Source organism: Oryzias latipes, chromosome 1 (assembly GCF_002234675.1).
Source record: "Oryzias latipes chromosome 1, ASM223467v1".
NCBI classification, from domain to species: Eukaryota; Metazoa; Chordata; class Actinopteri; order Beloniformes; family Adrianichthyidae; genus Oryzias; species Oryzias latipes.
This window is the reverse complement of record NC_019859.2, coordinates 617,009-637,496: the sequence shown is the minus strand read 5'-3', so window position 1 is coordinate 637,496 and position 20,488 is coordinate 617,009. Positions and strand designations below refer to the sequence as shown.

General features: G+C 50.5%; 2 protein-coding genes across 5 annotated transcripts; one reads left to right on the top strand and one right to left on the bottom strand.

Annotated features, from left to right (window-relative positions):
• The first annotated feature begins 31 nt into the window (after positions 1-31).
• LOC101168674 (calcineurin subunit B type 1-like) lies at positions 32-2,054 on the top strand. Its single transcript, XM_023953742.1, has 5 exons — positions 32-709; positions 799-975; positions 1,066-1,125; positions 1,455-1,622; positions 1,841-2,054. Exons 1-5 carry the CDS (start codon positions 685-687, stop codon positions 1,879-1,881), a joined length of 471 nt encoding a protein of 156 aa, XP_023809510.1. The 5' UTR covers positions 32-684; the 3' UTR covers positions 1,882-2,054.
• A 2,790-nt stretch (positions 2,055-4,844) lies between these two features.
• On the bottom strand, positions 4,845-12,818 carry LOC101168917. Of its 4 annotated transcripts, none has more exons than XM_023953700.1 (6): positions 12,051-12,816; positions 6,919-7,071; positions 6,788-6,858; positions 6,609-6,715; positions 5,380-6,377; positions 4,845-5,199 (listed from the first exon to the last, which is right to left on the bottom strand). In XM_023953700.1, the coding sequence occupies exons 1-6, from the start codon at positions 12,727-12,729 to the stop codon at positions 5,090-5,092; spliced, it is 2,118 nt and encodes a 705-aa protein (XP_023809468.1). In that variant the 5' UTR covers positions 12,730-12,816; the 3' UTR covers positions 4,845-5,089. The 4 variants fall into 4 exon arrangements, with proteins under 4 accessions (XP_023809468.1, XP_020556257.1, XP_023809467.1 ...); XM_020700598.2 differs by lacking the exon at positions 12,051-12,816 and adding an exon at positions 7,572-8,276; XM_023953699.1 differs by having other exon boundaries at positions 6,788-7,071; positions 12,051-12,818.
• Positions 12,819-20,488: the final 7,670 nt, after the last annotated feature.

The window sequence follows — 20,488 nt, the reverse complement described above, 5'->3', positions numbered from 1 at the left end:
GCCCCGCCCCCTGGCGTTCCAAACAGGAAGTACACAGACTTCTGTAGAGAAACGTCTGTCCCTCCGTCGTTCTCCAGGAGAACCGTTCTGGATCTTTAAACATCTTCCTGATAATCCTAATTCTTTGATATTTTCTCTTCATTTAAGTTATAAACTAACCAATCAGATGCCACAACTAAAAGTAGGCGGAGCCTATTGGCCCCTTATGCAACGTTTAAAACGTTTGATCAACAGATGGGGTGTGGCCTGCTTTGAAATGTTAGGGGTGTGGCCTTCCAACAAGCTCCCTCCTGATTGGTGAGCGTGGTTGCTATAGAAACGATGACTCAGACTGACTCGGACCAGTCAGTGCTTCCTGATGTCTGGCTCCAACATGGCGGCGTCCGTATTGTACAAAAAGGTGGACTGAATCGACTTCCTTGTTTGGAAGGAAGTTGACCGTTTTCTGTGGATGACGTCACACAGACCCGGTCCAGTTCTCTGGTTCTGTCTGGACCCGTGTAGACGGAGTTCAGACACTGCTGTCGTTGAGGTTAATGACAGACGGAGACTCATTGTCATGCTGCTCCCTCTGTCAGGGGGGGTGGAGGCCCCCTCCCCCCCGGTCACACTGCTGTCACATGACCCGGCTTAACCGAGACGTCGGGAGGTCCGCCGCTCCTTCACAGAGATCCTGCAGCTGCCATGGCCAGCACCAGGCAGAGCCCCGGTGAGTGATGGGGGGGGGCAGAGCTCCCGGGTCAGAACCTGGAGAGTCCAGAACCCTGGTGGGTCAGCACCTGCTGTGTGTCGTTGCAGGTCAGGCTGGTGAGATTAAGAGGCTGAAGAAGAGGTTTAAGAAGCTTGACCTGGATGGGTCGGGCTCCCTGAGCGTGGGGGAGTTCATGTCCCTCCCTGAGCTGCAGCAGAACCCCCTGGTTCCACGGGTCATCGACATATTCGACACCGACGGTGACGGCGAGATCGACTTCAGAGGTGAACGCAGACTCCCCTGCAGGTTCAGGTCCATGTGCTGGTCCACTGGGGGGCAGAAGGGCCCGGTTCTGAGTGTCGCTGTGTTTGCAGAGTTCATGGAGGGCATCTCCCAGTTCAGCGTTGGAGGCAGCAGAGAGCAGAAGCTGCAATGTGAGTCAGTCCTTCATCCATGGGGGGCTGTTAGGGTCCTGCAGGCTCTTTTAGGGTGGGGGTTCTGGGCACGAACCTCACCTGAACCCCCAGAGGACCCCCCCCCCCTTCTGTGCTGAGAGGACCATGAGTCTGACCGTCTGCATGTTCCCTCTGCCGTGCACGTGAGTGTGCACGTGGAGAGGAGCCAGAAGAACCTGTCCTCCATGATGGTTTCTCCTCAGAACCTCCTAACTGGAAGAAGACTCAGCCTCTTCTCTGGGGGTTCTGATGTTCGGGGGTCCGATTCGAAGTGAGGAAGACTTCCTGACCTTCCTCTCTGTCCTCAGTCGCCTTCAGGATCTACGACGTGGACAAAGACGGCTTCATCTCGAACGGCGAGCTGTTTCAGGTCCTGAAGACGATGGCGGGCAGCAACCTGAAGGACTGGGAGCTGCAGCAGGTCGTGGATAAAACCATCATCAGCGCCGACCAGGACGGAGACGGCGTTCAGACAGGTGAGGCGGACCGGGTCCGACTCCGTCTGCTCTCAGGAGCTGCTTGGAGTTCAAACCCCCGAGTCTGTTTGCTTTGAGAGGTTGGCGTGTGCCCCCCCCCCCCCCGACACACGGCGCTCTGTTAGCTCGCAGCTCCCAGAAGCTCTCATCCTGCTTGATTCACTGACGCATTCAAACAGGAAGTGCCTGTGACCTCACTTCCTGTCTGTGTCCTGCAGGTGGTCGGCGGACTGGACTTCCACAAAAAGATGGTGGTTGACGTCTGATGTGGCAGCGGACCTCCGGTTGGACAGCAGCTCTGAAGTCCAGCCTTCCCTTCATGTTTAGTAGAAGAGTACTTTTCAAAAGTAATCAGTTACAAACTACAGTGGTACTTTGTTCATGTACTGAGGCACTGTGGGTAGTTTCTCCAATAAACGTTTTTGCTGGGTATCGGTCCGTCTGCTCCAGTAAACGAGTTCAACCACCAGTTTGGGTCGGAGGTTTAAACCCGTGTGAACGTCTGACTGCAGAAAAGCTGGAAACAGAGCTGCATTTCAAAATAAGAGACTTCCTGCGTGTCAGGCCGGGCAGCAGTCATTCTCAGTGGGATGAGGATGCAGAGGGTTTCATGTGGCAGCGTCAGCTGTGGTTGGGGGGGTCTTTGTGGTTCTGATTGGACCTCAGCTGCTCCTGAAGCCACAGCGGTTCTGGGCGTAGTGGTGCATTCTGGGAACTTGGCTGGTTCCTTTGAAATGACCTGATAGAAACCAGAGTTCCTGTTTAAGGTCAGCTGGAAGAGCAGAAACAGAAATCAGATCGACGTCCGAGACTCTTATTTTGAAAGACACGCAGAGGCCGATGTCCAGACTCTTACTTTGAAAGACACGCAGAGGCCGATGTCCAGACTCTTACTTTGAAAGACACGCAGAGGCCGATGTCCGAGACTCTTATTTTGAAAGACACGCAGAGACCGACGTCCTAGACTCTTATTTTGAAAGACACGCAGAGGCCGATGTCCAGACTCTTACTTTGAAAGACACGCAGAGACCGACGTCCGAGACTCTTATTTTGAAAGACACGCAGAGACCGATGTCCAGACTCTTACTTTGAAAGACACGCAGAGGCCGATGTCCGAACTCTTACTTTGAAAGACACGCAGAGACCGACGTCCGAGACTCTTACTTTGAAAGACACGCAGAGGCCGATGTCCAGACTCTTACTTTGAAAAACACGCAGAGGCCGATGTCCAGACTCTTACTTTGAAAGACACGCAGAGGCCGATGTCCAGACTCTTACTTTGAAAGACACGCAGAGACCAACGTCCGAGACTCTTATTTTGAAAGACACGCAGAGGCCAATGTCCAGACTCTTACTTTGAAAGACACGCAGAGACCGACGTCCAGACTCTTACTTTGAAAGACACGCAGAGACCAACGTCTTAGACTCTTATTTTGAAAGACACGCAGAGGCCGATGTCCAGACTCTTACTTTGAAAGACACGCAGAGACCGACGTCCGAGACTCTTACTTTGAAAGACACGCAGAGACCGACGTCCTTGACTCTTATTTTGAAAGAAACGCAGAGGCCGATGTCCAGACTCTTACTTTGAAAGACACGCAGAGACCGACGTCCGAGACTCTTATTTTGAAAGACACGCAGACACCGACGTCCTAGACTCTTACTTTGAAAGACACGCAGAGGCCGAAGTCCAGACTCTTACTTTGAAAGACACGCAGAGACCAACGTCCGAGACTCTTATTTTGAAAGACACGCAGAGGCCAATGTCCAGACTCTTACTTTGAAAGACACGCAGAGACCGACGTCCAGACTCTTACTTTGAAAGACACGCAGAGACCAACGTCTTAGACTCTTATTTTGAAAGACACGCAGAGGCCGATGTCCAGACTCTTACTTTGAAAGACACGCAGAGACCGACGTCCGAGACTCTTATTTTGAAAGACACGCAGAGGCCAATGTCCAGACTCTTACTTTGAAAGACACGCAGAGACCGACGTCCAGACTCTTACTTTGAAAGACACGCAGAGACCAACGTCTTAGACTCTTATTTTGAAAGACACGCAGAGGCCGATGTCCAGACTCTTACTTTGAAAGACACGCAGAGACCGACGTCCGAGACTCTTATTTTGAAAGACACGCAGAGGCCAATGTCCAGACTCTTACTTTGAAAAACACGCAGAGGCCGATGTCCAGACTCTTACTTTGAAAGACACGCAGAGGCCGATGTCCAGACTCTTACTTTGAAAGACACGCAGAGACCAACGTCCGAGACTCTTATTTTGAAAGACACGCAGAGGCCAATGTCCAGACTCTTACTTTGAAAGACACGCAGAGACCGACGTCCAGACTCTTACTTTGAAAGACACGCAGAGACCAACGTCTTAGACTCTTATTTTGAAAGACACGCAGAGGCCGATGTCCAGACTCTTACTTTGAAAGACACGCAGAGACCGACGTCCGAGACTCTTACTTTGAAAGACACGCAGAGACCGACGTCCTTGACTCTTATTTTGAAAGAAACGCAGAGGCCGATGTCCAGACTCTTACTTTGAAAGACACGCAGAGACCGACGTCCGAGACTCTTATTTTGAAAGACACGCAGACACCGACGTCCTAGACTCTTACTTTGAAAGACACGCAGAGGCCGAAGTCCAGACTCTTACTTTGAAAGACACGCAGAGACCGACGTCCGAGACTCTTATTTTGAAAGACACGCAGACACCGACGTCCTAGACTCTTACTTTGAAAGACACGCAGAGACCGACGTCCAGACTCTTACTTTGAAAGACACGCAGAGACCAACGTCTTAGACTCTTATTTTGAAAGACACGCAGAGGCCGATGTCCAGACTCTTACTTTGAAAGACACGCAGAGACCGACGTCCGAGACTCTTACTTTGAAAGACACGCAGAGACCGACGTCCTTGACTCTTATTTTGAAAGAAACGCAGAGGCCGATGTCCAGACTCTTACTTTGAAAGACACGCAGAGACCGACGTCCGAGACTCTTATTTTGAAAGACACGCAGACACCGACGTCCTAGACTCTTACTTTGAAAGACACGCAGAGGCCGAAGTCCAGACTCTTACTTTGAAAGACACGCAGAGACCGACGTCCGAGACTCTTATTTGAAAGACACGCAGAGGCAGATGTCCAGACTCTTACTTTGAAAGACACGCAGACACCGACGTCCTAGACTCTTATTTTGAAAGACACGCAGAAGCAGACGTCAGATCAGATTTATTCATGTCTGTACAAAAAGTATTTCCCGCATGTGGAGGTCTTCGTCTCAGTCCCTCATCATGACACTCACACCGTCTGCTCAGCAGTGGAACAGACCACGCCCACTTCTGGGCCGCTTTGAGGAGGGGCTACATCAAAATTCATCACTGGCTCTGAAACGTCCAGAACCAGCAAAGCGCTGCCGGATCACCTCCCTCACCGGTTCTTCAGAGGTTCTGCTCGGGTTCAGTTTGGGTCAGAGTGGAGGTTCTGTGCAGCCCGTAGCCTCTGCCGACGCCGCTCCACAGCCCGCTGCTTCTTCAGCTCGATCTCCGCCGCTGAGCATTTCCCGCCACCTGCAGGAGGAAGTGACATCATCAGCCACATGAACCATGTAACAGAGAGACACCTGCAGCCACGGCAACACGATCACATGACCAGAAGGGCAGGACCCAGAGGTTCTGTCCAGGTTCACCGATCAGGATCAGAACCAAAGTGCGGGGCATGGATGTTGGTTTGTGTGTGTGTGTTCTTACTCGTCATGGAAACGGTGTTTTGGGCTCCTCCCTGTTGCCATGGCGACACAGACGCCCTCCCTGTGGATGTGGCTGCGGTGCTCGTCGGTACGGCGCCCTCCCCCGGACCGGAGGGGCTAGCAGCTGAAGTTTGGATTTGGTTGTCTTGGGTCCTGTGGGTCGGCTGCAGAACTGCTCTCTGGCGGTTCTGGATCTGGTTCTCCAGTTCGTCACAGACCTCACACAGCAGCTCGTCGTCAGCCGGATCATCCCAGACCGGTTCTGAGGAGAACAACAAGTCCAGATCCTCGTCCACGTCAGGAGGGCTTCTTTGGGAAGAAACCGGGTCAGGGTTCTTATGGACAACCTCACCAGGACAAGTTATCTGTTGGACCCCAAAACCCTGTGGTTCTGGCATGGTACTGATTGGACGGCACATCTGCTGAGGGACCACAGACCCGGACCGCTCCGTTCTCCAGACCTTCTGGTTTCTTCTCTCAGAGAAACCCGAGGTCCGGTCCAATCGGAACCAGGCTCTGGGTCTGGTGTTTTCCTTCTGGGCTCTGGGTCCCGGACCTGGCGTGTTCCCCTGACCCGGTGGGTTCTGGGTGGAACACAGCTGGGGCGTCATGAACATGTGCGGGTTCTGAGTCATCTCCAGAACCAAAGAGTCATTCAGCAAGTCGTCATTTTCCCAGTCGTCCTCAAATGCGTCGCGGGTCGAGGAGCTCCTGGAGGTCGCCGTGGAAACGGCTGCAGTGGTCAGAGTGGCAGGGTGAGGCTGAGGCGGTTCTGTTGACGGTACCGGCACCGGGCTCAGGCTCTGAGTTGGACAATCAAAGAGGAAGTCCAGGTCGTTGTCCAACTGTTGGTCCGGGTCCGTCCGAGCGTCCGCCGCCGGCTCCAAGTTCTGATGGTCGCTAAAGTCCAGGTCCCGGTCCGATAGAAGCCCCTCCTCCTGGTGGAACAGGTTCTGGTCGAACTGCTGGGCAAGCTTCAGCAGGACATCAGAGCTGGTTCTGATCCAAAACAGAACAGGAATTCAGCAGAACCACTCCAGAACATGCACATGATGAGTAAACCAAAGCAGGTCCAGAGGGTCCCCGCCCCTAATCATGGCTAACTCTTTAGGATAGGCCACACCCCCTAAATGGGCGGAGCTGTGTGACTCGTGCGCACTCCTGCTGAGTCTTGGGCCTCCGGGGGCCCACGTTCGGTTCTGGCATGGTTCTGCTTGGACTCAGACTCACCTCTTCTTCCTGGTTCTGGTAGCTGGAAGTTCAGGAGTGCAGGGGATGCTGGCGCTGTCACCAATCCACTGCTGCAGGCTCGGTTCTGAGGTCCGCGGCCGGCCGTGCTGCACAGGAAGCACAGTTACACCCACGTGCACGCCCACGTGCATGCCCACCAACGACCCGGCGGCACCGACCTTTGGGGCGATCCTGCTGACGATCTGGGAGATGCTGACGGTTCCGGCGGACTGCTTCCCGGGTCTCCGGCCTGCAGACAGAACCTGCAGCTCAGAACTCCACCCGTCCAGCTCCAGGTGCGACGGCTCACCTGGGCGTCGCGGTGCCGGCGAGGCGCCGTCCCAGACGATGTCCTGCTGGAAGTCCGAGTCGCTGACAGGAGACTCGGCGCTGGAAGCTGATGCGGGTTTGGGTCTGGGGATCCGGGTGGGAGTCTTGAATTCTGGGAGAAGTTCTGCTCGACCTGTCAGAAAAGGAGGGTGCTGATGAGTTTACTGACCGGATGGTCCTGACCCGTTTGTGGCCGTCTTTGGGAAGACGTGACAGAAGGTTCTATGGGGTCCATCTGTAGTGGATCCTGGTTGGTTCTGTTGTTGGACGTGTCCGCTCGGCGCTGGTTGGTCCGTCGTTGGACCGGGAGTTCTGAAGAACAAACCTGGAGGAGAATCTGGACCGGGTTTCAGGGTTCCTGTCTGGAGGAGAACCCGAACTCCACAGAACATCGTCATGACCCGCTGAAGAACCGGAGAGTTCTACTTTTGGACCCGGATGTTCCTCAGAGCTTTGAGGACACTGAGGGGGGGTTGGACCTTCCGGTACCAAAGGATCTGTGGACCTCATGACGTCATTCGTCTCCATAAATGACGTTTCAAAGCTTCGACCAGCAGGAACGAAAAAGCTCAGAGAACCTTCTGAGGGGCAGAAGGAGAATCGGAACCGACTGGATCCCGCGCGCCTCCTCACCTCGGCTCCGCGGGGACTCCGCCTGTCTGGAGCTCCGGCTCAGCCGGTTCGCGCGCGGCGGTTTCGCGCCCGGTTCCGGCGGGGAGCAGAACCGGTGCCGCTCCTCGGTCATGGAGACCCGGTGAGGAGAACCGAGACCGAACCGAATTCAGCTTTTAAGGCGGACCGAAAGAACAGAGTTCGAAATTCCCACCATGTTTTCTTCTACCCAGAATGCTTTTCGGTGGCGCGTTTACTGTCACATAGCGGCGCGGAAAAAGCAGCTTCGTAAACACTTTTTAAAATAGAAAAGTGTGGCAGACATGAAGCAGACAGTGACGTGAGGCGCAGATCTCCACAGAAACACATGTCTCCATGTAGAAAACAGAGAAATCTCTCAGCATAAGTTCCATTTCCAGGTCATCTGGATCAGGAACTATTCTGGAGCAGATCGATGTCATCAAGAAAGATTTGAGTTCATGAGGATCAATAGAATCTGACTTCATTTTAGAAACACAACATTCAGACCATCTTTGCTCCATTTTTGGAGGAAAATGATATTTTCCTAAAATCAGGAAGATTTTCACTAAAGTTGTTGTTTCTGTGGAGAATTTACTGTTAGAGAACAGAATATGTTATTCTGGGAATTGATGATGATTATTATGGGATGTTGTTCATTATTGGATGATTATTATGGGATGATGATCATTATTGGGTGATTATTATTATGGGATGTTCATTATTGGATGATGATTATTATTGGATGTTGTTCATTATGGGATGTTGTTCATTATTGGATGATGATTATTATTGGATGATTATTATGGGATGTTGATTATTATTGGATGTTGTTCATTTTCTTACTGATCCAGAATCTTTGGATCTCTGACATGAAGAAACGTTTCTGGTTGTTTCTGTATGACAGAAATCACACGGATCAACCTCAAATCTTCTCCTCAGCGTCTCTGCTGATGGATAATCATTGTTTCTCATTCTGAACTGCATTTCTTTCATCTTGGGGACTACGGGTCATTTGATGAATGTCCATGTTGAGCACCTGATGTGACTGACAGGTGTCTCAGTTATTTTATGTTTCACTTCTCTGTTAAAGTCCTGGTATAATTGACCTGTAATGGATTTGTTTAGATGTTTATTATCACATATTTTCAGTAAGTTTTGCTTCACTAATTACTAAATTTGGTAGTTTAACTTGAACTCACTCCACCTTCTTCTCTTCTGTCGGCTTTTCATAAACTCATTCAGGTGCAGAATAAACTAGCAATTAGTCTGGAAAGAGTCAAATATTTACAGCAATATATTCACCTTTTAATTGATGTTACATTTATTATTATCAAATAAATGATAGGTTAGGAGCTAAACATTAAATTAATATATTCGTTTACAAACTAAATGTTTAGTTTGCAAAAAAACACTTTAAATTGGTCAAATTAAAGTTAAATATGCATATTAAAATATTTATTTTTCAACTAAACATTCAAGCTTTATAAATAAATATGTATTCACTAAAATTAACTCCAAATTAAACATTTAGTCAGGAGTTAAGTGTTGAACAGAGACGGGTCTGTAGAGCCCCCCCCCCTTTACCAAACAGCAGCAGGTTGGACGTCAAGTCAAGTCAACTTTATTTATAAAGCGCTTTTAAAACAGCAGAAGCTGACCAAAGTGCTTAACAATGCAGAATAAAACAAAACAACAAACTAAAACAGAATAAAATCAATAAGAAATCGATACATTAAATAAAAATACATAAAACCAATAAAAATAAATTTATAAAACCAATAAAAACATCAACTCATACTGAGTTAAAAGCCAGGGAGAAAAGGTGAGTTTTTAACTTGGATTTAAAATCATTCAGTGAACGGGCCTTCCTAACCTGCATAGGGAGTGCATTCCACAAGCTGGGGCCAGCAACAGCAAATGCTCTATCCCCTCTGAGTTTCCGCCGTGTCCTTGGCACATCTAGGAGCAGCTGGTCAGCTGATCTAAGTGAGCGGGAAGGGAAATGCAGGTGTAGCAGCTCAGAGAGGTAGGGCGGAGCCAGACCATTTAAAGACTTAAAAACAAATAAAAGAATTTTAAAACGAACTCTAAAATGGACAGGCAGCCAGTGGAGAGAAGCCAGAACTGGTGTGATATGCTCTCTCTTCCATGTTCCAGTTAACAAGTGTGCAGCAGCGTTCTGCACCAGCTGGAGACGGGACAAGGATGAGTGAGGGGTACCAAAGTAAAGGGAGTTACAGTAATCCAGCCGAGTTGTAACAAAGGCGTGGATTACTGTCTCAAAGTGCTTTCTTGATAAAAATGATTTGACTTTGGCAAGCTGCCTTAACTGAAAGAAGCTGGATCTCACCACCGAACTGATCTGCCTGTCCAAATTAAAACCAGTGTCCATCTTCACTCCTAAATTTGTGACTGTGGATTTCACCGATTGAGTGAGAGAGCCCAGAGCTATAGGGTGTGACTCACTGTTGCCACTGGGACCAAAGACAATCACCTCTGTGTTTTCGTCATTGAGGTGGAGAAAATTTAAGAGCCATCCAGATTTTCAATTCCTCCAAGCACTTAATTAAAGGGCTGATGGAGTGGGCATCCTTCTTTGTTATTGGGACGTATATCTGGGTATCATCCGCATAGCAATGAAAAGCACAGTTATGCTTTCTAAGAATGGAACCCAGGGGGAGTAAGTAAAGAGAGAAAAGCATAGACCCAAGGACTGAACCCTGCGGGACCCCATACAGTAGAGGAGCAGAGGAAGATTGAACATTATTGAGGTTTACACAAAATGTTCTATCTTCTAGATATGACCTGAACCACTGCAGAGCAGTGCCACGGATGCCTACAAGTTGCTGTAACCGGGAGATCAAGATGTTGTGATCCAGTGTGTCGAAGGCAGCTGTAAGATCCAGTAGTACCAGAACCACATGGTCCCCAGCATCTGTAGCTAAGAGGATGTCGTTAAACACCCTAAGCAGAGCTGACTCGGTGCTGTGTAGAGATTTGAAGCCAGACTGGAAAACCTCAAGGTTGCCATTTTCATCTAAAAAATCCTTCAATTGAACATACACAATTTTTTCCAGAATCTTTGAGAGGAAAGGAAGTTTAGAAATGGGTCTAAAATTGGACAGCACAGAGGGATCCAGGTTAGGCTTCTTTATCAATGGCTGTACTGTAGCATGTTTACAGTTTCTAGGAAACACACCAGAGGAAAGGCTGCCGTTTACAACAGCAAGAACTGCAGGTCCCAGAGTAGTGATAACCTCTTTAAATAATCGGGGTGGAATCGCATCAGAGGGGGAACCTGAGGGCTTCAGGTGTTTCACAGTCTCATATAAAACAGACAGAGTCACTGGTTCAAACTGGTCAAAGGTTACAGGGCAGGACACAACAACAGAGGGGTCAAATCCAGGTGGTGATATGAGGGCCCTGACATTATTCACCTTGTCCACAAAAAACCTAAGGAAGGTTTCACATGTCTCCAGCGTAGGTTGGACATAGACAGACTTGGGGGCGTTGAGAGCTGCATCTATGGTGCTAAACAGGACACGGGGCTTGTGTCGGTTTAACAGGATAACATTTGACAGATGTTCCCTTTTTGCCCCTTTTTTACAGTAGCCTGATAATGACACCAGCTGGCCTTCAACATCTGTAGTGACACCTGTAGCTTGTCCTTTTTAAACTTCCGTTCAGCTTTTCTGCACTCACGTCTAGCAGCACGAGTTACGTTGTTCAACCACGGCTCAGTTTTAACTTTTGGCTGCCTGGATTTAAGTGGAACCACTGCATCCAGTACTGTCAGGCAGGTGGAGTGTAACCAGGAGCTGAGCTCATCTGTACTAGAACATGTGGACTGAGGGATGACACTGGTTTGATTAAAAGAAGAAGAGAAAAGAGCTGCAGTGGAAGGTTTGATGATACGGACCCACCGAGCCGGAGCTGGAGGCCTACAGGGGCTACAGGGCAGAGTGATGTCAAATAAAACAGGCATATGATCTGAAAACACTGCATCACATATCACCAGGTTAGAAACAGAGAGTCCATATGTTAGCACCAGATCAAGTGTGTGTCCACGTTCCTGCGTGGGTTCAGACACATGCTGAACAAGATTAAAAGAGTCAATAAGACTTAAAAAGTCCTTAGACATTGTATGGTCTGGACAGCACACATGTATATTAAAATCTCCAACAATAAGAACTCGGTCATATTTAAGCAGGATTTCAGCCAGCAGCCCAGAGAATTCATTTAAGAAGTCCTTGTTGTATTTTGGTGGACGATAAACCACAGCACACAGCACCGGTGGAGAGCAGCCCAGTTCAAAAAGTTCAAGTTCAAAGCTGGACAAAGAGACCAGCAGAGACGGAGGGAGACATTTATATGCAGATTTATAAATGGTGGCGATTCCTCCTCCTCGGCCTGATGTGCGCGGGGAGTTGAAATAATCACAGTCCGGCGGTAAAAGTTCAGAAAACGCGCTGGACTCACCGACGTTCAGCCACGTCTCCGTCAGACAAAGGAAATCCAAGCCCTGAGAGGCGAAAAAATCCTTCAGGATGAAAGTTTTGTTTGCCAGGGACCTAGTGTTCACCAGGCCAAATCTGGCGGGGGGTGGTGGGGCCGGGGTGTTGATGGTCCGGCTGGCCCGGGGGAGCGGCCGTAAGCTCTCCAGGTTCACCCCGCGCTGCCTGGGGCGAGGAGAACAGGGACCGCGAGGCTGGAACAGCTGCTCTGAGCCGGCGACAGGTAACAGCCAGGTGCTGACAGGCTCCAATGAGCGCCGGGAAGGAAAGAGTCGATGAACCGGTCCAAAGTCATCCAACGAGGCCACCGCAGAGCGCCTCAGACAGGTCGTCAGCATCCGCTTCAGATTCGCCAGCTTACCCCCGCGTTTTCCCCGATAACGACGACGACGGCGTTTCCTCCGCTGAAACGTCACTGAGGTGCGGCACAGGTAGACAGGCACCTCGGACAGCAACGGGTGCGGCGTCTCCTGACCATCGTGTCTAAACTGCACCAGCTTTGGTGGAAAACAGCTCAGATCCAGGAGCGTTTGGCGATCATACACCAGTAAAGAGTTGATGTTTTTAATGACAGTTGTCAGAAGTAGCACAAACACAAACAAAAATACCGCTGACAGACGGCAGGCCGTGCACACAGGCGCCATCTCTCATCCAGCATGTTGGACGTCTTTCATCCAGCAGGTTGGACGTCTTTCATCCAGCAGGTTGGACGTCTTTCATCCAGCAGGTTGGACGTCTTTCATCCAGCAGGTTGGACGTCTTTCATCCAGCAGGTTGGACGTCTTTCATCCAGCAGGTTGGACGTCTTTCATCCAGCAGGTTGGACGTCTTTCATCCAGCAGGTTGGACGTCTTTCATCCAGCAGGTTGGACGTCTTTCATCCAGCAGGTTGGACGTCTTTCATCCAGCAGGTTGGACGTCTTTCATCCAGCAGGTTGGACGTCTCTCATCCAGCATGGTTGGACGTCTTTCATCCAGCAGGTTGGACGTCTTTCATCCAGCAGGTTGGACGTCTTTCATCCAGCAGGTTGGACGTCTTTCATCCAGCAGGTTGGACGTCTTTCATCCAGCAGGTTGGACGTCTCTCATCCAGCATGTTGGACGTCTTTCATCCAGCAGGTTGGACGTCTTTCATCCAGCAGGTTGGACGTCTTTCATCCAGCAGGTTGGACGTCTTTCATCCAGCAGGTTGGACGTCTTTCATCCAGCAGGTTGGATGTCTTTCATCCAGCAGGTTGGACGTCTCTCATCCAGCAGGTTGGACGTCTCTCATCCAGCATGTTGGATGTCTTTCATCCAGCAGGTTGGACGTCTTTCATCCAACAGGTTGGACGTCTTTCATCCAGCTGGTTGGACGTCTTTCATCCAGCAGGTTGGACGTCTTTCATCCAGCAGGTTGGACGTCTTTCATCCAGCAGGTTGGACGTCTTTTATCCAGCAGGTTGGACGTCTTTCATCCAGCAGGTTGGACGTCTCTCATCCAGCAGGTTGGACGTCTCTCATCCAGCATGTTGGACGTCTTTCATCCAGCAGGTTGGACGTCTTTCATCCAGCAGGTTGGATGTCTTTCATCCAGCAGGTTGGACGTCTCTCATCCAGCATGTTGGATGTCTTTCATCCAGCAGGTTGGACGTCTTTCATCCAACAGGTTGGACGTCTTTCATCCAGCTGGTTGGACGTCTTTCATCCAGCAGGTTGGACGTCTTTCATCCAGCAGGTTGGACGTCTTTCATCCAGCAGGTTGGATGTCTTTCATCCAGCAGGTTGGACGTCTCTCATCCAGCAGGTTGGATGTCTTTCATCCAGCAGGTTGGACGTCTTTCATCCAACAGGTTGGACGTCTTTCATCCAGCAGGTTGGACGTCTTTCATCCAACAGGTTGGACGTCTTTCATCCAGCTGGTTGGACGTCTTTCATCCAGCAGGTTGGACGTCTTTCATCCAGCAGGTTGGACGTCTTTCATCCAGCAGGTTGGACGTCTTTCATCCAGCAGGTTGGACGTCTTTCATCCAGCAGGTTGGACGTCTTTCATCCAGCAGGTTGGACGTCTCTCATCCAGCATGTTGGACGTCTTTCATCCAGCAGGTTGGACGTCTTTCATCCAGCAGGTTGGACGTCTTTCATCCAGCAGGTTGGACGTCTTTCATCCAGCAGGTTGGACGTCTTTCATCCAGCAGGTTGGACGTCTTTCATCCAGCAGGTTGGACGTCTCTCATCCAGCAGGTTGGACGTCTCTCATCCAGCATGTTGGATGTCTTTCATCCAGCAGGTTGGACGTCTTTCATCCAACAGGTTGGACGTCTTTCATCCAGCTGGTTGGACGTCTTTCATCCAGCAGGTTGGACGTCTTTCATCCAGCAGGTTGGACGTCTTTCATCCAGCAGGTTGGACGTCTTTTATCCAGCAGGTTGGACGTCTTTCATCCAGCAGGTTGGACGTCTCTCATCCAGCAGGTTGGACGTCTCTCATCCAGCATGTTGGACGTCTTTCATCCAGCAGGTTGGACGTCTTTCATCCAGCAGGTTGGATGTCTTTCATCCAGCAGGTTGGACGTCTCTCATCCAGCATGTTGGATGTCTTTCATCCAGCAGGTTGGACGTCTTTCATCCAACAGGTTGGACGTCTTTCATCCAGCTGGTTGGACGTCTTTCATCCAGCAGGTTGGACGTCTTTCATCCAGCAGGTTGGATGTCTTTCATCCAGCAGGTTGGACGTCTTTCATCCAGCAGGTTGGACGTCTTTCATCCAACAGGTTGGATGTCTTTCATCCAGCAGGTTGGACGTCTTTCATCCAGCAGGTTGGACGTCTTTCATCCAGCAGGTTGGACGTCTTTCATCCAGCAGGTTGGACGTCTCTCATCCAGCATGTTGGACGTCTTTCATCCAGCAGGTTGGACGTCTTTCATCCAACAGGTTGGATGTCTTTCATCCAGCAGGTTGGACGTCTTTCATCCAGCAGGTTGGACGTCTCTCATCCAGCATGTTGGACGTCTTTCATCCAGCAGGTTGGACGTCTTTCATCCAGCAGGTTGGACGTCTCTCATCCAGCAGGTTGGACGTCTTTCATCCAGCAGGTTGGACGTCTTTCATCCAGCAGGTTGGACGTCTTTCATCCAGCAGGTTGGACGTCTCTCATCCAGCATGTTGGACGTCTCTCATCCAGCATGTTGGATGTCTTTCATCCAGCAGGTTGGACGTCTTTCATCCAACAGGTTGGACGTCTTTCATCCAGCAGGTTGGACGTCTTTCATCCAGCAGGTTGGATGTCTTTCATCCAGCATGTTGGACGTCTTTCATCCAGCATGTTGGACGTCTTTCATCCAGCAGGTTGGACGTCTTTCATCCAGCAGGTTGGACGTCTTTCATCCAGCAGGTTGGACGTCTTTCATCCAGCATGTTGGACGTCTTTCATCCAGCAGGTTGGACGTCTTTCATCCAGCAGGTTGAACGTCTTTCATCCAGCATGTTGGACGTCTCTCATCCAGCATGTTGGACGTCTCTCATCCAGCAGGTTGGACGTCTTTCATCCAGCAGGTTGGACGTCTTTCATCCAGCATGTTGGACGTCTTTCATCCAGCATGTTGGACGTCTTTCATCCAGCATGTTGGACGTCTTTCATCCAGCAGGTTGGACGTCTTTCATCCAGCAGGTTGGACGTCTTTCATCCAGCAGGTTGGACGTCTTTCATCCAGCATGTTGGACGTCTTTCATCCAGCAGGTTGGACGTCTTTCATCCAGCATGTTGGACGTCTTTCATCCAGCAGGTTGGACGTCTTTCATCCAGCATGTTGGACGTCTTTCATCCAGCATGTTGGACGTCTTTCATCCAGCATGTTGGACGTCTTTCATCCAGCATGTTGGACGTCTTTCATCCAGCATGTTGGACGTCTTTCATCCAGCAGGTTGGACGTCTTTCATCCAGCAGGTTGGATGTCTTTCATCCAGCAGGTTGGACGTCTTTCATCCAGCAGGTTGGACGTCTTTCATCCAGCAGGTTGGATGTCTTTCATCCAGCAGGTTGGACGTCTTTCATCCAGCAGGTTGGACGTTTTTCATCCAGCAGGTTGGACGTCTTTCATCCAGCAGGTTGGACGTCTTTCATCCAGCAGGTTGGACGTCTTTCATCCAGCAGGTTGGACGTCTTTCATCCAGCAGGTTGGACGTCTTTCATCCAGCAGGTTGGACGTCTTTCATCCAGCAGGTTGGACGTCTTTCATCCAGCAGGTTGGACGTCTTTCATCCAGCAGGTTGGACGTCTTTCATCCAGCAGGTTGGATGTCTTTCATCCAGCAGGTTGGACGTCTTTCATCCAGCATGTTGGACGTCTTTCATCCAGCATGTTGGACGTCTTTCATCCAGCAGGTTGGACGTCTTTCATCCAGCAGGTTGGACGTCTTTCATCCAGCAGGTTGGACGTCTTTCATCCAGCATGTTGGACGTCTTTCATCCAGCAGGTTGGACGTCTTTCATCCAGCAGGTTGGACGTCTTTCATCCAGCATGTTGGACGTCTTTCATCCAGCATGTTGGACGTCTTTCATCCAGCATGTTGGACGTCTTTCATCCAGCAGGTTGGACGTCTTTCATCCAGCAGGTTGGACGTCTTTCATCCAGCAGGTTGGACGTCTTTCATCCAGCAGGTTGGACGTCTTTCATCCAGCAGGTTGGACGTCTTTCATCCAGCATGTTGGACGTCTTTCATCCAGCAGGTTGGACGTCTTTCATCCAGCATGTTGGACGTCTTTCATCCAGCAGGTTGGACGTCTTTCATCCAGCAGGTTGGACGTCTTTCATCCAGCAGGTTGGACGTCTTTCATCCAGCAGGTTGGACGTCTTTCATCCAGCAGGTTGGATGTCTTTCATCCAGCAGGTTGGATGTCTTTCATCCAGCAGGTTGGACGTCTTTCATCCAGCAGGTTGGACGTCTTTCATCCAGCAGGTTGGACGTCTTTCATCCAGCAGGTTGGACGTCTTTCATCCAGCAGGTTGGACGTCTTTCATCCAGCAGGTTGGACGTCTTTCATCCAGCAGGTTGGACGTCTTTCATCCAGCAGGTTGGACGTCTCTCATCCAGCATGTTGGATGTCTTTCATCCAGCAGGTTGGATGTCTTTCATCCAGCAGGTTGGATGTCTTTCATCCAGCAGGTTGGACGTCTCTCATCCAGCAGGTTGGACGTCTCTCATCCAGCAGGTTGGACGTCTTTCATCCAGCAGGTTGGACGTCTTTCATCCAGCAGGTTGGACGTCTTTCATCCAGCAGGTTGGACGTCTTTCATCCAGCATGTTGGACGTCTTTCATCCAGCAGGTTGGACGTCTTTCATCCAGCAGGTTGGACGTCTTTCATCCAGCAGGTTGGATGTCTTTCATCCAGCAGGTTGGACGTCTTTCATCCAGCAGGTTGGACGTCTTTCATCCAGCAGGTTGGACGTCTTTCATCCAGCAGGTTGGACGTCTTTCATCCAGCAGGTTGGACGTCTTTCATCCAGCAGGTTGGACGTCTTTCATCCAGCAGGTTGGACGTCTTTCATCCAGCAGGTTGGACGTCTTTCATCCAGCAGGTTGACGTCTTTCATCCAGCAGGTTGGACGTCTTCATCCAGCAGGTTGGACGTCTTTCATCCAGCAGGTTGGACGTCTTTCATCCAGCAGGTTGGACGTCTTTCATCCAGCAGGTTGGACGTCTTTCATCCAGCAGGTTGGACGTCTTTCATCCAGCAGGTTGGACGTCTTTCATCCAGCAGGTTGGACGTCTTTCATCCAGCAGGTTGGACGTCTTTCATCCAGCAGGTTGGACGTCTTTCATCCAGCAGGTTGGACGTCTTTCATCCAGCAGGTTGGACGTCTTTCATCCAGCAGGTTGGACGTCTTTCATCCAGCAGGTTGGACGTCTTTCATCCAGCAGGTTGGACGTCTTTCATCCAGCAGGTTGGACGTCTTTCATCCAGCAGGTTGGACGTCTTTCATCCAGCAGGTTGGACGTCTTTCATCCAGCAGGTTGGACGTCTTTCATCCAGCAGGTTGGACGTCTTTCATCCAGCAGGTTGGACGTCTTTCATCCAGCAGGTTGGACGTCTTTCATCCAGCAGGTTGGACGTCTTTCATCCAGCAGGTTGGACGTCTTTCATCCAGCAGGTTGGACGTCTTTCATCCAGCAGGTTGGACGTCTTTCATCCAGCAGGTTGGACGTCTTTCATCCAGCAGGTTGGACGTCTTTCATCCAGCAGGTTGGACGTCTTTCATCCAGCAGGTTGGACGTCTTTCATCCAGCAGGTTGGACGTCTTTCATCCAGCAGGTTGGACGTCTTTCATCCAGCAGGTTGGACGTCTTTCATCACTTTTTTTCAGCAGGTTGACGTCTTTCATCCAGCAGGTTGGACGTCTTTCATCCAGCAGGTTGGATGTCTTTCATCCAGCAGGTTGGACGTCTTTCATCCAGCAGGTTGGACGTCTCTCATCCAGCAGGTTGGATGTCTTTCATCCAGCAGGTTGGACGTCTTTCATCCAGCAGGTTGGACGTCTTTCATCCAGCAGGTTGGGTCTTCATCGCTGACGTCTTTCATCCAGCAGGTTGGACGTCTTTCATCCAGCAGGTTGGACGTCTTCATCCAGCAGGTTGGACGTCTTTCATCCAGCAGGTTGGACGTCTTTCATCCAGCAGGTTGGACGTCTTTCATCCAGCAGGTTGGACGTCTTTCATCCAGCAGGTTGGACGTCTTTCATCCAGCAGGTTGGACGTCTTTCATCCAGCAGGTTGGACGTCTTTCATCCAGCAGGTTGGATGTCTTTCATCCAGCAGGTTGGACGTCTCTCATCCAGCAGGTTGGATGTCTTTCATCCAGCAGGTTGGACGTCTTTCATCCAGCAGGTTGGACGTCTTTCATCCAGCAGGTTGGACGTCTTTCATCCAGCAGGTTGGACGTCTTTCATCCAGCAGGTTGGACGTCTTTCATCCAGCAGGTTGGACGTCTTTCATCCAGCAGGTTGGACGTCTTTCATCCAGCAGGTTGGAGTCTTTCATCCAGCAGGTTGGACGTCTTTCATCCAGCAGGTTGGACGTCTTTCATCCAGCAGGTTGGACGTCTTTCATCCAGCAGGTTGGACGTCTTTCATCCAGCAGGTTGGACGTCTTTCATCCAGCAGGTTGGACGTCTTTCATCCAGCAGGTTGGACGTCTTTCATCCAGCAGGTTGGACGTCTTTCATCCAGCAGGTTGGACGTCTTTCATCCAGCAGGTTGGACGTCTTTCATCCAGCAGGTTGGACGTCTTTCATCCAGCAGGTTGGACGTCTTTCATCCAGCAGGTTGGACGTCTTTCATCCAGCAGGTTGGACGTCTTTCATCCAGCAGGTTGGACGTCTTTCATCCAGCAGGTTGGACGTCTTTCATCCAGCAGGTTGGACGTCTTTCATCCAGCAGGTTGGACGTCTTTCATCCAGCAGGTTGGACGTCTTTCATCCAGCAGGTTGGACGTCTTCATCCGCAGTTACGTCTTTCATCCAGCAGGTTGGACGTCTTTCATCCAGCAGGTTGGACGTCTTTCATCCAGCAGGTTGGACGTCTTTCATCCAGCAGGTTGGACGTCTCTTCATCCAGCAGGTTGGACGTCTTTCATCCAGCAGGTTGGACGTCTTTCATCCAGCAGGTTGGACGTCTTTCATCCACAGGTTGGACGTCTTTCATCCAGCAGGTTGGACGTCTTTCATCCAGCAGGTTGGACGTCTTTCATCCAGCAGGTTGGACGTCTTTCATCCAGCAGGTTGGACGTCTTTCATCCAGCAGGTTGGACGTCTTTCATCCAGCAGGTTGGACGTCTCTCATCCAGCAGGTTGGACGTCTTTCATCCAGCAGTTGGACGTCTTTCATCCAGCAGGTTGGACGTCTTTCATCCAGCAGGTTGGATGTCTTTCATCCAGCAGGTTGGACGTCTCTCATCCAGCATGTTTCATCCCGTCTTTCATCCAGCAGGTTGGACGTCTTTCATCCAGCAGGTTGGACGTCTTTCATCCAGCAGGTTGGACGTCTTTCATCCAGCAGGTTGGACGTCTTTCATCCAGCAGGTTGGATGTCTTTCATCCAGCAGGTTGGACGTCTTTCATCCAGCAGGTTGGACGTCTTTCATCCAACAGGGTTTTGGATTGGTCTTTCATCCAGCAGGTTGGACGTCTTTCATCCAGCAGGTTGGACGTCTTTCATCCAGCAGGTTGGACGTCTTTCATCCAGCAGGTTGGACGTCTTTCATCCAGCAGGTTGGACGTCTTTCATCCAGCAGGTTGGACGTCTTTCATCCAGCAGGTTGGATGTCTTTCATCCAGCAGGTTGGACGTCTTTCATCCAGCAGGTTGGACGTCTCTCATCCAGCATGTTGGACGTCTTTCATCCAGCAGGTTGGACGTCTTTCATCCAG

What these genes read in the sequence shown, in the direction of transcription:
- LOC101168917 (XM_023953699.1), bottom strand. Translation starts at nt 12,729, where the DNA reads ATGGCGCCTGTGTGCACGGCCTGCCGTCTGTCAGCGGTATTTTTGTTT. An exon ending in GGAGACGTGGCTGAACGTCG is followed by an intron (nt 7,072 to 12,050) that starts GTGAGTCCAGCG and finishes CTTTTCTGACAG; the next exon opens with GTCGAGCAGAACTTCTCCCA. An exon ending in AAACACCGTTTCCATGACGA is followed by an intron (nt 5,200 to 5,379) that starts GTAAGAACACAC and finishes TTCCTCCTGCAG; the next exon opens with GTGGCGGGAAATGCTCAGCG.
- LOC101168674 (XM_023953742.1), top strand. Translation starts at nt 685, where the DNA reads ATGGCCAGCACCAGGCAGAGCCCCG. An exon ending in CAGAGAGCAGAAGCTGCAAT is followed by an intron (nt 1,126 to 1,454) that starts GTGAGTCAGTCC and finishes CTCTGTCCTCAG; the next exon opens with TCGCCTTCAGGATCTACGAC. An exon ending in CGGAGACGGCGTTCAGACAG is followed by an intron (nt 1,623 to 1,840) that starts GTGAGGCGGACC and finishes TGTGTCCTGCAG; the next exon opens with GTGGTCGGCGGACTGGACTT.